At 38.0% G+C, this 13,677-nt stretch overlaps 2 protein-coding genes across 2 annotated transcripts; one reads left to right on the top strand and one right to left on the bottom strand.

Moving 5' to 3' along the window:
* The first annotated feature begins 826 nt into the window (after positions 1-826).
* Positions 827-6,284, top strand: LOC144662098 (chymotrypsinogen B-like). Its single transcript, XM_078522841.1, has 7 exons — positions 827-972; positions 1,371-1,568; positions 2,049-2,255; positions 3,276-3,596; positions 4,046-4,078; positions 5,118-5,219; positions 6,186-6,284. Coding segments are annotated over exons 1-7 (918 nt in total). The 5' UTR covers positions 827-917; the 3' UTR covers positions 6,188-6,284.
* A 766-nt stretch (positions 6,285-7,050) lies between these two features.
* Positions 7,051-12,098, bottom strand: LOC144664321 (chymotrypsinogen A-like). The gene is made up of 5 exons (XM_078525422.1): positions 12,044-12,098; positions 11,035-11,247; positions 9,713-9,925; positions 7,919-8,260; positions 7,051-7,146 (listed from the first exon to the last, which is right to left on the bottom strand). Exons 1-4 carry the CDS (start codon positions 12,096-12,098, stop codon positions 7,935-7,937), a joined length of 807 nt encoding a protein of 268 aa, XP_078381548.1. The 3' UTR covers positions 7,051-7,146; positions 7,919-7,934.
* Positions 12,099-13,677: the final 1,579 nt, after the last annotated feature.

Here is a 13,677-nt window from a genome sequence, read left to right as displayed (position 1 = left end):
ATTTTTTTTTTCTAAGAAGCAAAATGTGCTTCTGCTACAGCGCCTGAAACCTTTTCGTGTTAAACAATTATGGACTGCACATGTTTCTGGTAGCATGTTTTCTCGTTTTGCCAGGCCTTCAGCTAGAAGACTTGAGGCGGGTTGCGTATTATGGGATGGCATATTAAGTTCAATTCGAACAACACTAGTTACTGCCCAGATTAAAGAGGGGGTGCGTGAATAGGTTCGTGGATCGACGGATTTGCTCATAAAAAGCAAACGGATTGGGGATTTTTGTGACGGACTCTTTTTGTCAGAATGTTCCGATCGTGGATACTAAACAAAGTTTGTATCACTTTGGTCGGTCATTGTCAGTATGTTGGCGAAATTGTCGCAAAAATAAGCAATGGAACAAAACTTCCTGAAAAATTGGCATAAAAACGACATCTACATTTCGTTGCAGTAAAACTATACCAGACAAAGTTTTCAAGTAGTGCGGATTCGGATTTCAACGAAAACAGTGGCGGATTGATGGATTTGGCAGAAATAGTACGGATCGGCGGAATTGCGTACCCCTATTCACCCCTCTCATTAAAAAACGACAAAAATTTAAGCTTGTATACTACCAATTATAAAAGTGTATTTAAACAGTTTTCTACAACAACAAGTCAGCATGTACGAATGAAAAGAACGAAGAAAACACAGACGAACCAGGTGATTAAATCCAGTATACCATTTGGAAACATTTAAATGTCACACTCACAAAAAATGATCCATCGTTAACGAGTTTTTCATAACTGATACAAAAAATCTGTTGATACAAGAAGATATTGGATTTCTTCGTTTTAAGGTTGGGTCAAACACAGCTGATTAGGAAGGAGCGGGGAGAGGCAACATAAAAGAACAACGTGAATGTATTTGGTCATATAACTACCAAGATGTTTTTTGCTCTCAGCTTGTTGGTGTGCGTTTTAACGCCATCGCTTACAGAAGGTAATTCTTGAATCCACATTTTTTATGACTTAGACATTATGTTTACAGCATGATTGTAATAACAGCAGTTTACATAAAGTAATTATCATTTTTTCTAAATTTGAATGTGAAAAAACGGAATTGAAGGATTTTTCATTTACCATGCATGAACCGTTTTAACAAGTGCAATTTACTTGCTCCGATATGCGTATTATCTTCATTGCTTTTCAGCTCAGCAAATTGAACTAAAACGGTGAAAAAAAGAATAACCCTACTACTTGGTAGCCTTTTCTATAGGCAACACCAGTTGGCCCAGCATGTTCTACATTGTTTTCTGCTTACAAAAACTATTTTTACATTTGTACATCTAACTGGCAAGAAAAAGTAAAATAACAATTATTTTTAATTTCGTTCAACAGCATGCGGAAAGAAGCCCTTTGGGTCCCGTATTGTGGGAGGCGAAGAAGCACCCCGTCATTCATGGCCCTGGCAAGTTTCTCTTCAATTTAATGGAGGGCACATTTGTGGCGCCTCCCTTATCAACCAAAATTGGGTTGTATCCGCCGCACATTGCGTTGATGGAAGTGACGACCCTTATCGATATTCACTGCTTTTAGGTAAGATGAAATCCTGGATAAATGAAGGAAAGAATGAACAAAGGAAGGAAGGAAGGAACGAGGGAAGGAAGAAAGGAACGAACGAACGAACGAACGATTTTCGAACGAACAAACGAAAGAACGAACGAACGAACGAACGAACGAACGATTGAACGAAATAACTAAAGGTTGAACGAACGATTGAAAGAACGAACAAACCAACGATTAACGAACGAACGAACGAGCGAACGAAATAACGAACGATTGAACGAACGAACGAACAAACAAAGTGAAACAAACGAAAGCTTTTAGCTTTAATTATGATCGTGTTTAAATAAAGTTTTACCAAACCTTACCTACATTACGGACGGACCGACGATATCGTAACTGAAGGACGCCTAAGAAATAAATATCGGTGAACATTTTACTTTTTTTACAATCTCCGTCCGTTATATTTATTTTTCTTTTAATGAAATATTATTATTGGTATGTTTTCTACAGGAGCTCATAGCAGAACCGGGGAGGACGGAGAGCGCTTTTATGTTTCCCGCGTCATCAAACATCCTGGATTCAGCATGTTGCATCTGCGTCATGACGTAGCAGTGTTGAAATTGTCGCGTCCAGCAACTATTGGCGAGAAAATCGGAACCATCTGCTTGCCGTCACATGGGTCACGTGTCAGTCTGGGAGCAACGTGTTACATAACAGGTGATTGGTATGCCGTTATATAAATTGTCCGAACGTTGATCACCCGAACTTTTTCCTGTGTCAAAAAAATGTTGATCCAAAACAGTGCGACTCTCTCAAAAAATCAGTTGTATGAATTCATTGTTTTTTTATTGTGTTTTAACAATGGGAATTTTTTGGTCTAAAAAGCATTCTCTGAAGGTAGAAGGAGAAAGGTTCTGCTCATTGGTATGCATTTATAAAAACTGTATGCACGAAGTGCGACGAGTTACACCGAAAATGTGCGAAATATTTATGAACAGGCTCCGCAGTGTTCCATCGTATTTCACATGCAAAAGCGCTGTTTGGTAAAATTCACTATTTTGCAATGCATTGGTCTGTCTACAAATGCCCGTGGAATAAAATTACAAAATTACCATATCCACATCTTTTGCATTTTGTGTTTGCTCGGGAAGCTTTCGGAAGCGTAAAAATAGACATGAAATAGAAGCAATTTTTTGTCCAAGAATTTAGCGCGGATATAAAATTTCATTCGAGTTAACACAAAAGGGAGGTAAACAAGGTGCGCAATTTCGCCTGTAATGTTTTTGTGAGTCTCACTCGAAGGAATGTTTACTAACCAAAATAAAAATTAGGGGACAAACTTACCTTTTCCTTCATTATCAGCGCCAGATATCCTTGCAAAACAATGATAATGCTTAACGAGTAGAAGAAGCTCAACGTTATTCCAAACCAATGTTTCAGCTCATTGAGCATTCGTGAACGCATGTGAACGATACGACTCGTAATGGTGGACTAAAAAACTTCATGTACGATATCAACAAAATGTAGCATATCAGACAAACTTCATGTACGCTATCAACGAAGTGTAACGTATCAAACAAACCCCGAGAGTGTGCGGTACGGACTGGAAATCAACTTCAAAAACCAAACCCTCCTCGTAGATATATTAAAAATTGATTTCTGCCACTCAAGTGAGTTCACTTACCCCTGCAGTATAAAATATTTAATTTTACTTTTGTTTTTCCTTTGTGTGATTAGGATGGGGTAGAATCGATCCAAATGACCTTCACAAACTTGCTCCTCGACTAAAACAATCCTCTGCTCCTGTGGTGAGTTACGACCAGTGTCGGCAGAAAAATGGAGGAACAGTACATGAAAGCTCCATGCTCTGTGTGGGAGGCGAAGGAAGCAGTGTCTGCATGGGAGACAGTGGTGGGCCCTTGTCATGTATGGAGGGTGGTCGGTGGGTCCTTCGGGGAGCGGCCTCATGGGTGACTAGCAAAACGTGCCCGGGCCACACGTATTCTGTGTACGCTCGTGTTAGTTCATACATTAACTGGATCAATGAGCAAATACAAGGTGCGTGAGATAGTTTGTGTAAATATTTTTGGTTATAGACGTGAAAAAAAGCAAGTTCGAAGTCATGTATTTTGCATTTTGTTTTAATTTATGCTTGCATACTAGTTCGGAAAGTGCACTTGTGGCTTGTTTTGGCGGTAAAAAGACGGTAATGTATAGATACAGTCCGACCTCTATTAAGCGGCCACCCTCGGGACTTTGAAAAGTGGCCGCTTAATAAAGGTTGGCCGCTTAATAGAGGTCGGACTGTACTTCCGTTGTAAAATTTTGCCGTTTGTGGACGATTGCCCCCCAATTGTACCGTAACGCTAGCTTTCGTTCTTTTTGACTGCCTGTTCTCCTGCGCGCGCGGATTCTCTTTTCCAAACCAGCTCATTTCATAGACGTAAAAAAGTTAATTACCATAGCCCATCAACCCTTGTGGTACATGCATTTTTTTCTCTTTTAAGATGGAGGAGATGGTGGTGATGGCGGCGGTGAAAGTAAGTAATCAAACCTAATACTAAACCGAATAACCTAGTGTTTAGGCTTTTTTTTTTATCTGTGAAAACCAATGTATCAGGCAAATGCCCTTTTCACAAAGAAAAAGCTTTTCTGTTTGTTGGTTTTTTTGTTTGTTTGTTTGTTTCCTTTTCATTTTTGTTTCAGTTAGCAACGGATCTAAGATATACCAGGTAGAAATTTTAACCCGACAGCTTCTTCTTCCACATTCACTTCCTTGAATTATTATTTATTTATTTATCCATAGATATGATGTTCTGATAAAATATGTCTTACACTGCTCCACGTCAAAACTCTTTTGTTGATAACACAGTAAAATCCCTGTTATAAGCTCCCCCCCCCCCCCCGCTTATAACCCCCGGTTATAGGCCCAATAATCTACCTTTAGACAAAAAAAAAAATATCTCAGATTATATGCCCTCTTCTCCCAATATCGTTCCAAATATTGAAATGACTTTGATTTATTACGAGTTTTTAAAGCTTAATTCAAACCCAGATAATCAGAAAATGTATTTCGATCATGTATTATGAGCTTATTACGAAACGTTTTTTGTTTTATTTTTTATTTTAATTCAGCTTTTAAGACTCCCCCCGTTCCGTTTATAAGCCCATCTAAAAACCACGTACGAAGTTGTATAGACTCAGGGCTTATAACCGAGATTTTACGTAGTAAATATAATATGAGCCGGAGATCTGTATGGGCGTTTACAATGGCGAGCCGATAGGCGAGCCATTGTAAACGGCCATACAGATCGGATGCGAATATTTTATTCTACTTGTGAAATGAAAACAATAAATTGAATGCAAAGTTTTGTTATGCGAATCAGTAGAGATCTGTATCAAAAGTTAATGAATACCAATTAGCTGAGCAGGAGTCTGTATCAAAAGTTAATTCTATTGTTTAATTTGTATTGGGGTTTATAGTTGTGTACTGTGATCTGAATACAGTGCTGGGATTGGTTTGCACCCTCATGAATAGTTAATGAATTTTACAAGGTATGTTGTTTTTGTCATACTCAGATTGCAAAGACGAGTCGGGAACATCATGGTGTGAGCGGTACAAGCATCATTGTAAATATGGGTCATTCGTCCCTTACTGCAAAAAGACTTGCGGGAGATGCTGTAAGTATAGTACTAGTACATCCAACTGAAAATTGGTTAATTTGCAAAGAAATATCAAATCATCTAAGGATGGTTTTAACTAGCGACGAAGTCGGAGTTTGAGTGGTAATCATATGCGCAGATTACGATCTAGTGAAAATCAAACTGACGGAGTCGTAATCAGACTTCTCATCTCCGCTTAATTTAGATGAAAACGTTATTGTCTGAGTTGCAAGCAGAAAAGAAGTATTCGAAAAGCCTGACAGCTAGCATCGTGATTAGTTTGTTCTTCTACTTTTGCTTCTACAATCTAGTTTTCACTGGATCATAAGTGACGGAGTCATAAGCGGAATCGGAAGAAAATGGAAACGTTCTGATTCTTCCGACTCCGATTCCGCCGAGCTCATGATTCCACTTAATACTCCGATTAATCCGATTTCAATTTAGTGTCAAAAACCAAACCAATGTTATCACCCTAGCCAATCAAAAAACATGGAAAATCCAGTAAACCAATCAAAACTCGAAGTAAATACATGTAGCCGGCACGAAGCGCGGAAAAACGTGCGCGAGCTAGTCCTGCACGATTTGTTTTGGTCTTACTTCTGATTGGCTGAGAAAGTGGCGCGAGAGTTTTAATTCAATCACTAAGCGCGCATATTGTTTGTGAGTTATGAATGTAATTTCCTATTTGCCAAACTTGTTGGTTTACTCATAATGATTTCCAAATGAGTAGACAATTACAGAGAAATATTTTTTCCATCTGTGAACTAATGATCTAATCAGTCCAGCATAAAGTCTTTCAAGAACAATCCAGTTTAGCAAAGCACAGAAACTTTTCGTTAGAAAGCCCAGCTTTTTATGCCTGTAGGTATCAACTAAAGAAAGCCCGGGCTCGGTAGTGAACGTTTTGCTAGAGTGATGGTCGGTTTAGAAGAAAATCATCGTAAAAATACCAAACTGATTTATCTGTTATTTTCTTTATTTCAGAGTCAGGAAAGCGAGCGACATCAGGAAAGTTATGTCTCTACAGCATTGTAGTTGGAAAAAAAAAACCTTTTAAGAGAAATAAATATTGTTGAAAAACAACTATCGTCAAAAGTATTTTAAAATGTTTTTATTTAGTTTCTGAGTAGCTTTGAAATATTTTAGATGTGCACTCTGCAACCCTGACAGCTAAAAAACGCACCAACGATAAAATGAACAGAAGAAAACCTTTAAGCTTAAAGCTGACTAATATAAAGACTAACTATTAATAGTTATACAAACTATTTTATAATATGGGGAATATGGGGAACGAGGACTCAACGAGTTACGTTTCAACATTTGTTTCAAGGATAACGAACATCAGTCAGAGCTAGCGAACATGCACAGTGATTTGATTTACTTGCATCCTCTTATAAAATGTAAGGGAGTGAAGGCCATAGCATGCATGCAGAGCCGTGCAATCAGATTCAGTATACGTGACCCCCCCCCCCCCCGATACGGGTTTGCACATAATCCAATAATCCAATAGTGCACGCTGGTAGCTTGAGTATAGCGCTTCGCTTGAAAATTATTTTTATTGCGTGGGTTTTGATGTAAATTTCTACAAGCAATGTTATAAAACAATTGGTTCATGCTTTTAGCTGGGTACTATCAGGTTAACGTTATGGTGTAGTTGGGAAGTTTGGAGAGCACTCATGAAGCTAGAGTTGCTCTCAGCTATCGCCTCGTACGCTTCATCTAACCCCAAACTTCCCACGTGCACCATAACTCGAAAGTACAGCTGTACACCATAAAGCATGAACCAATTGTTAAGTACAGCTAACAAGAAAGCACACCACAAATGACTGAGCATTTCAATTAAAAACCCTTTTTAATTACATTTCTTTTTCAGTTACCAACTGAACCTCTCAGTTTTCAGCAACTGTAACATCATTTGTAGACCACAATTCCCTCAAGGTGGATCCTGAAAAAGAATACATAGAGCGGTTTTCACTTGAGTGTCGAAAGTTAATTGTGTTTGCTTTGGTTTTGCATTACTACGCTTAGTGATTGGCTTAAAAATCTCGCGCCACTTTCTCAGCCAATCAGAACTAAAACCAAAACCAATCGTGACTCGCTCCTCCACGTTTTCCCGCGCTTCGTGCCGGCTACATGAATTTGCTTGGAGTTTTGATTGGTTCCCTGGTTTGTCTGTGTCCTTTGTGATTGGCCAGAGTAATTACTTTGGTTTTGGTTTTACGACACTCAATTGAAACCTGCTCTACAAGACGAAACAGACTTACAGCATTACCCGGGGAGAGGGGAGTGGGAAATACTCTCGGGCTTTTTGTGGTGGTGCCTTACTTTAAAAGGTTTACCTACTTCAGACAAAAATATTTCACTTTTAAGGCGAAATATTGGTGTAATTTTTCATACTCTGTACTGACATTTTTCATCAAGCTCACGATATATTTTTTTTAAATCCCAGACTGGCCTGTCTTCATAATAATGATCATAAGTATAAATTAATCAAACAGTTTATTTTTTACGGATGAAATCTTAGCAATTCGTTATTTTAAAAAATAACCGATGGGTTGTTAAATCACAACAAATTAAAGAACAGGGCTTAGAAACGCACTTTATGCAAACACATACACGCAGACGCAAAGAAGACAGAATCAATGTTAGCTTGAACAATCGCGGAGAACAGAAACAACACACTTTTTGAAAATCAATTTCGTTCCTTTTTTTCTTACCAGCTTAATAATCCTCTCAATATCCCTGAATTTGCTGATTGATCCAATTTACGTAGGAGCTCACTCGTGCATACACGCCGTACTTCCTTTTGGGGCAGATATACCCGGTTACCCACGAGGCCGCGCCACGAAGGACCCAGCGCCCATTTTCCAAGCACGATAAGGGCCCACCACTGTCTCCGTTACAAACACTGCTTCCCTTGCCTCCCACACAGACCATAGAATTGTCATACACCCCTTCGCCGTTTTTACGCCTGCAGTCATCGTAGGTAGCCAGCGGAGCTTCGGCTTGTTTCAGGCGTGACGCAGTTACGCCGATAATGGGTCGTGTTCTACCCCACCCTGTGTTGTTAAATGAAAGCGTTAATAATATATTAAGCTTGCCAGATATTGCTTCTGGTTTCGTTGAACTGAAGCAATTCTAAAACAGTGGGTATGTCAAACTGTTGCTGTGGCTTAGTCTTCATTTAGAGCCGACTAATTGTTATTATTTTTAAGAACAAACTCTTTCGAATTTTACAAGCTCGTCTTTTATAAACCTTCTCCGAATTATACTCTTAACAATCCTTCTTTCTTTGCGGTTTATTATTGCCTTTTGCAATTGGCTGTCCAGTTATTATTTAAGCAATGGACCACACTTTCTAGGGCTTTACTGGCGTAATAAAGCCACGCGGGATGTTGGGAGAACACGAGAAAAGCTTGTAAATCGCGAGCCGCAGGCAAGTGATTTACAAGCTTTTCGAGTGTTCTCCCAACATCCCAAGTGGCTTTATTACGCCAGTAAAGCCCTAGAAAGTGTGGTTTATTGCTTTTATGAAATAGCTATAGAAAACGTTCTTCAAAGAAATACGAATCTGTTTTATTTTTCGTGATCAAATGTTTTATTCTCAACAAGTTCATCGAATGACGCGGTAAACCAATCAAAAGAATAAATCACAGGTTCAGCTCCACACACAAAATCCACAAATCGACGCGACAAAAACGTTTAAAAGTTCTTTTAAAGCTATGAAGTCATAAGAAAGGAAAGGAAAAAGGCAAACTGTCACGGTATAAAATGTATTCAACGATTTTAAAGTTCTTTGATGTGGAAATCTAGCAAATTGTGGCCGGAGTCATTCACCGCGAAAGTAAAAGCAGGTAAAAGACTGTACGAAAACTTTGGAAGTTTACAAACTTCACAGACTGACGAAGGTATTGAGAATAAAGATTAGTTCCACAAACACTGCTTTAGAAATTTGTTCTGAATTTATCTATTCCGTATTCTTTCGTTTTCGCCGAATAACAGACTTAAGCACGTAAAACTGAAGATATAATTTAAGCGCGTACAAGAACTCAGTGTGAGGTTCTGCCATCAAAAGAATTATGGTGGACCATACACTCGGTGTCTTGAAACTGCACGGTTTTTCAAATCCATCTCCTTCATGGCTGTTTAGTTCCTTTAACTTTAAAAACGTTTCATTTGTAATTTTGTCCGACTACTAAAATGTTTTTCTCAGTTAAACCTAGGGGGGAAGGGGAGAAGTATATAATTGCTAGATCTGGAAGTTTGAGGACAGTGTGTTCGAGCGTAAAACAAACTCCCCAATTGAATTAGAATTCTATCAGTTTGCTCTCACATCTTACAAACCCGTCACTTGTAAGTTTTTTTTTAATTAAAAACGGTGTTTAATTTAACTTTATTGTTGAACAAACAGATTAGATAGCAAACTTAGAGTCGTATCGTTTCGTGTCATTTAAAAAATTTTGGCATTTATTAAAAGAACTTTTCGGCGTGAGATGTTTAACTTGCTTTACCTGTAACAAAACACTTTGTTCCGAGTTTGACACGTGACCCGTGAGGTGGCAGGCAGATTGTGTTCACTTTCCTGCCCAGTTTAGCAGGCCGAGACAACTTCAATACTGCTACGTCATGCTTTAGACTAAACCAATCACTGAAGTCAGTTACTGGGTACATGATCACTTTAGAAATGTCGTATTCCTCTCCATCATTTTTCCTCTCATGAGCTCCTGTGTTTTAATAAAGATTGAAAAATAAAATTAACAAAATTAGCATAGTGTATAAAAATTATTGTATAGAAAAGCTAGTGGGAATAACAAATGGTTTTCAAATAATCATAATACGATAAGTGGCGAACGCCAAAGTCAGGACTTGATGCAACCGTGGAAAGCTAAAGGGTTGGGGGCGAGCTTGGAACAGACTTGTTTGAGAATTCGTTCTTTTTTATTTTTCCTTATTAATTCTCTGGGTTACAAGCCAAAACAAAACACAAGATTTGTGGAAAATCTATCCGGGGTGTGTCTGATCAGATTGGTTTTTATTTTTCGTATTCCAAATAAAATTTACATGGATCTAGGGAAAAAGCGAATAACATCATTCAGGGATGTAATTATACAATATATTGTCTACGTTTAGAATCCGTTTCTTTTTCAACTCTCATGTTATAACGATTAATGTCAATCTTAAAATGTATGGTACCCCTTACAAATTAAAGTTGTTATGTTCCAATTTATTTCAGGTACCCCTAATCTGGAGACTCAATCTGACCTTAGGCCCGATCCGCCAGACGCTTTACGTTTATTAATTGTAACGATTTTTATTTAGTTGTTCATTCCCTGATGAAGTCAGGCCGTGCCTGACGAAATATTGGAAGAAAAGATACAAGTTCGATCCCTCTACCGTACGGTCAGCCTTTCAGTTTTTTTATTTGTTCGCTTTTATACCATTTGCAGTTCGTTGTATTGTTCTTTTGCCCTTTCTCTAGTTTAAAGTGTGCATTTTTTCTAGTGTCTTTAAACTATAAAAGGAAAGCTCAGTGGCCGAGTAGGCCGGGTTTACGTCCCCGGCCGGGGTCACTGTGTTGTGTTTTTGGACAAGAAATAACCCTCACAGTGGCTCTCTTTGCCAAGTGGCACACTATTGGATACCGGCGAATTTAAAACTAAAAGGATAACCCTGTGATGGACTAACATCCCATCCAGGGAGGAGTAGAAATACTCCTAGACGCTTCACACTATGGAAATAAACGGGATAGGCTTCGGTCTGATTGGGCCACTAGGCCTTATCTTTCTTATTTATTAAAGGTGTAACTACAGTGAAAGTGATATTAATATTTTACCTAAAACGATTTTGTATTGCTTGGGATCAGGGTTATTTCTGACACAATGCGTAGCAGTGACCAGCCATTCTGGAGTGATGAGTGAAGCACCACATGTATGCTTGCCATTGAAACGAAGAGACGCCTGCCAGGGCCATGAATGAGGGGCCGCTTCTTTACCCCCACGAATACGGGTCCCAAAGGGTCGTATTCCACAAGCTAAAATATAGGAGCAAATAAATAATTGGAAAAACGAGCACAAAAGTGAATAAATGAAGAAACAATAAAAGTGGTACAAAAATTAAACATGACCTTTTTTCATTTTTGGCTTCTAATTAACCTGATTTATTTTAAAGGGACACTGTACGGGAATTTTAGTGCTTTTTGGTTTAAAGTAGTATAATTGGCAAATAGGTCTTTTCGTACATTAAATTCACCTAGTTCATCAAGATGGGGATATAATTTTTAGGTGTTTATACAGTCCACAAGATCCAAACTTAAAACAAAATCATCCTCACTTTACTAGTTGAGATCTGTGAGATCTTAAGTTCCTGATTGCATCACAATAATATGACTTGTTTTTCGCTTTAGAACACTCGCATGGTGATTTTTTAACAAAATTGGACCACTATTCGTAGTTTCCATATGTCTTTAGGCTCTTGAGTTTTTGAAGTGAAACTGGTGACAGTGTCCCTTTAACAATAACTCGGCGAAGTTGAGGTTTCTTGAGATATGGCCAGAAATGCAGACTAGTCAAAAATACCAAATCTGTACAAATGACTTGAGCGAAGAGGAACCTTACAGATTTAAATGAAACAGAAAAAATTCTTGGAAACAAGTGGCCTTTTCATAACTGCGCCTTGGACGATTTAGATAAACGCAATTAAGCACTTATTTTTTTCTAAATATTAACAACATGCCCGAAGAGAAATCGTATCTTCAGATTGTGTTAAAAATTTTAAAAATTAAATTACCAGTTGCTAATAGATACGTTTGCAAAAATGATTTCCTTTCCTCTAGTTATTCTTACCTTCAGAGATCGATGGTGCCAAGAAGGCCACCAAAAAGATGATAAAGGGAAGCATGTCTTCAAGTAGTGTTCAGCCAGTAAAATGAACACTTCGTTTAAGAAAAACGCTTTTTGTAACACTGCGCCGAGTGCTTAATTTAATAGCTGTCCCACCTGCACAAGTGACTAAATATCGGCATTTCATGGACACAAATACAGACTCTTAGATTAAATAGTCCTCAAATAATTTTTATTGACTGCGTCGTAATTTTGTTTACTTTAAATATATTTTAATTAAATAGAACACTTTACATTTAATTATTTCGGACATACAACACAAGCACAACCTTGAGCTCGACAAAGAGAATCCTTGTGCAAAATGGAGAGCGCTATTATTTCTTTAAAATATTATATTGCTTTCTTCAATGACGAGTCATTTTCTAGCATGTTAAAACCAACTGTGACTAAGAAATAGTTTTATAAAAGCATATTCATATCAGTTACCTGCGACCTTTTTTTTTTTGTTTAGAATTGTAGGTCCGTATAGCGTATTTACTAACGGTGGTTATTAAAAACTAGCCATTGTATATTGCAATTCCTGAGTTTTAATTGGCTTACAAACGTCGGGTCTACGTTTTCAAGTTTCAATTGTAAATCGAAAAAAAATGACATAAAAACCATTGATTGCTGTTCCTTTACATCTCGGAACTGACAAGTCTATGCCTTTCTTTTGTTGCTTAAATGCAACTAATAATTCTAGCACAGTACACACAAGAACTTCGAAGATTTCTCGTGTTACTGTCCCTTTAAGCTTATGAAAGCTTTAAATTCTAGAATTTAACTGCAGGTTACAGTAGCCAGTCATGAAAAGAGTTTGAGTCCAAAAAACAACTGAATTCAAGAGATTCGAATTCGTTCTATCCCAAAGATGCTTGAAAACGTTTGAGCAACTTTACAGTTAGGGCAACTTTTTCCTTTCCAGCAACTTTTTGCAATTTCTAGACCGAAGATTTGCGAAGATTGTCCGAGTGTTGTTTGAAGGCCATACGAACGTTTCCGAACATTTTTCAAACTTTTCCGAAGATTAAAAAAAATTGCCGAAGATTTCCGATGAAGTTCAGACGAAGCTTCAACTTTCGGATTATTCAACATTAAAAGCTCGTCAATAAACATGACGTTAACGGTATCTTTAGATTGTTCTTTATAGTAAAAGAAACCTCTGTTATTCAACAAAATTAATTTTGGCCTTTAGCTGTTATTTAGATACTTATGTTGCAGCTAAATTGCATGAAAATGCTTACAAATTTTTCCTTCAAAGGATAATTAGCATTATCGTGTATAAATTAAATTAGCATTATCGTTCATTATCGTTTAGCATTCCTCAAGTGAGTAAATCTTAAGTCCTGATGCAACAGTGGTCAATTTCTCTATGTAACGCGGTACACCAAACAAGCTATCATAGGATACGGACTGCTCTTCATTTATGTCCACACGACGTGTATCTTTAGCAAAGCCCACTACAGGGGATCTGGGCACCATCTCGCGAGGCAGGTTCACATGATGCAGTCCTGCGTGGTTTGGGTACGAGTCACTGATTTGCGTCTTCCGACAGCTGCTACAGCGAAACAGGCTTACAACAGCGGCTCTAAACCTAC

The sequence above is a fragment of the Oculina patagonica genome, chromosome 8 (genome assembly GCF_052425735.1).
Source record: "Oculina patagonica isolate OP01 chromosome 8, crgOcupat, whole genome shotgun sequence".
Taxonomy (NCBI): Eukaryota; Metazoa; Cnidaria; class Anthozoa; order Scleractinia; family Oculinidae; genus Oculina; species Oculina patagonica.
Note: the sequence above shows the minus strand (reverse complement) of the source record. Positions and strands in the feature narration are given on the sequence as shown.

What these genes read in the sequence shown, in the direction of transcription:
- LOC144662098 (XM_078522841.1), top strand. Translation starts at nt 918, where the DNA reads ATGTTTTTTGCTCTCAGCTTGTTGGTGTGCGTTTTAACGCCATCGCTT. An exon ending in TCGATATTCACTGCTTTTAG is followed by an intron (nt 1,569 to 2,048) that starts GTAAGATGAAAT and finishes TGTTTTCTACAG; the next exon opens with GAGCTCATAGCAGAACCGGG. An exon ending in AGCAACGTGTTACATAACAG is followed by an intron (nt 2,256 to 3,275) that starts GTGATTGGTATG and finishes TTGTGTGATTAG; the next exon opens with GATGGGGTAGAATCGATCCA.
- LOC144664321 (XM_078525422.1), bottom strand. Translation starts at nt 12,098, where the DNA reads ATGCTTCCCTTTATCATCTTTTTGGTGGCCTTCTTGGCACCATCGATC. An exon ending in GCAATACAAAATCGTTTTAG is followed by an intron (nt 9,926 to 11,034) that starts GTAAAATATTAA and finishes ATTAAAACACAG; the next exon opens with GAGCTCATGAGAGGAAAAAT. An exon ending in AACAAAGTGTTTTGTTACAG is followed by an intron (nt 8,261 to 9,712) that starts GTAAAGCAAGTT and finishes TTAACAACACAG; the next exon opens with GGTGGGGTAGAACACGACCC.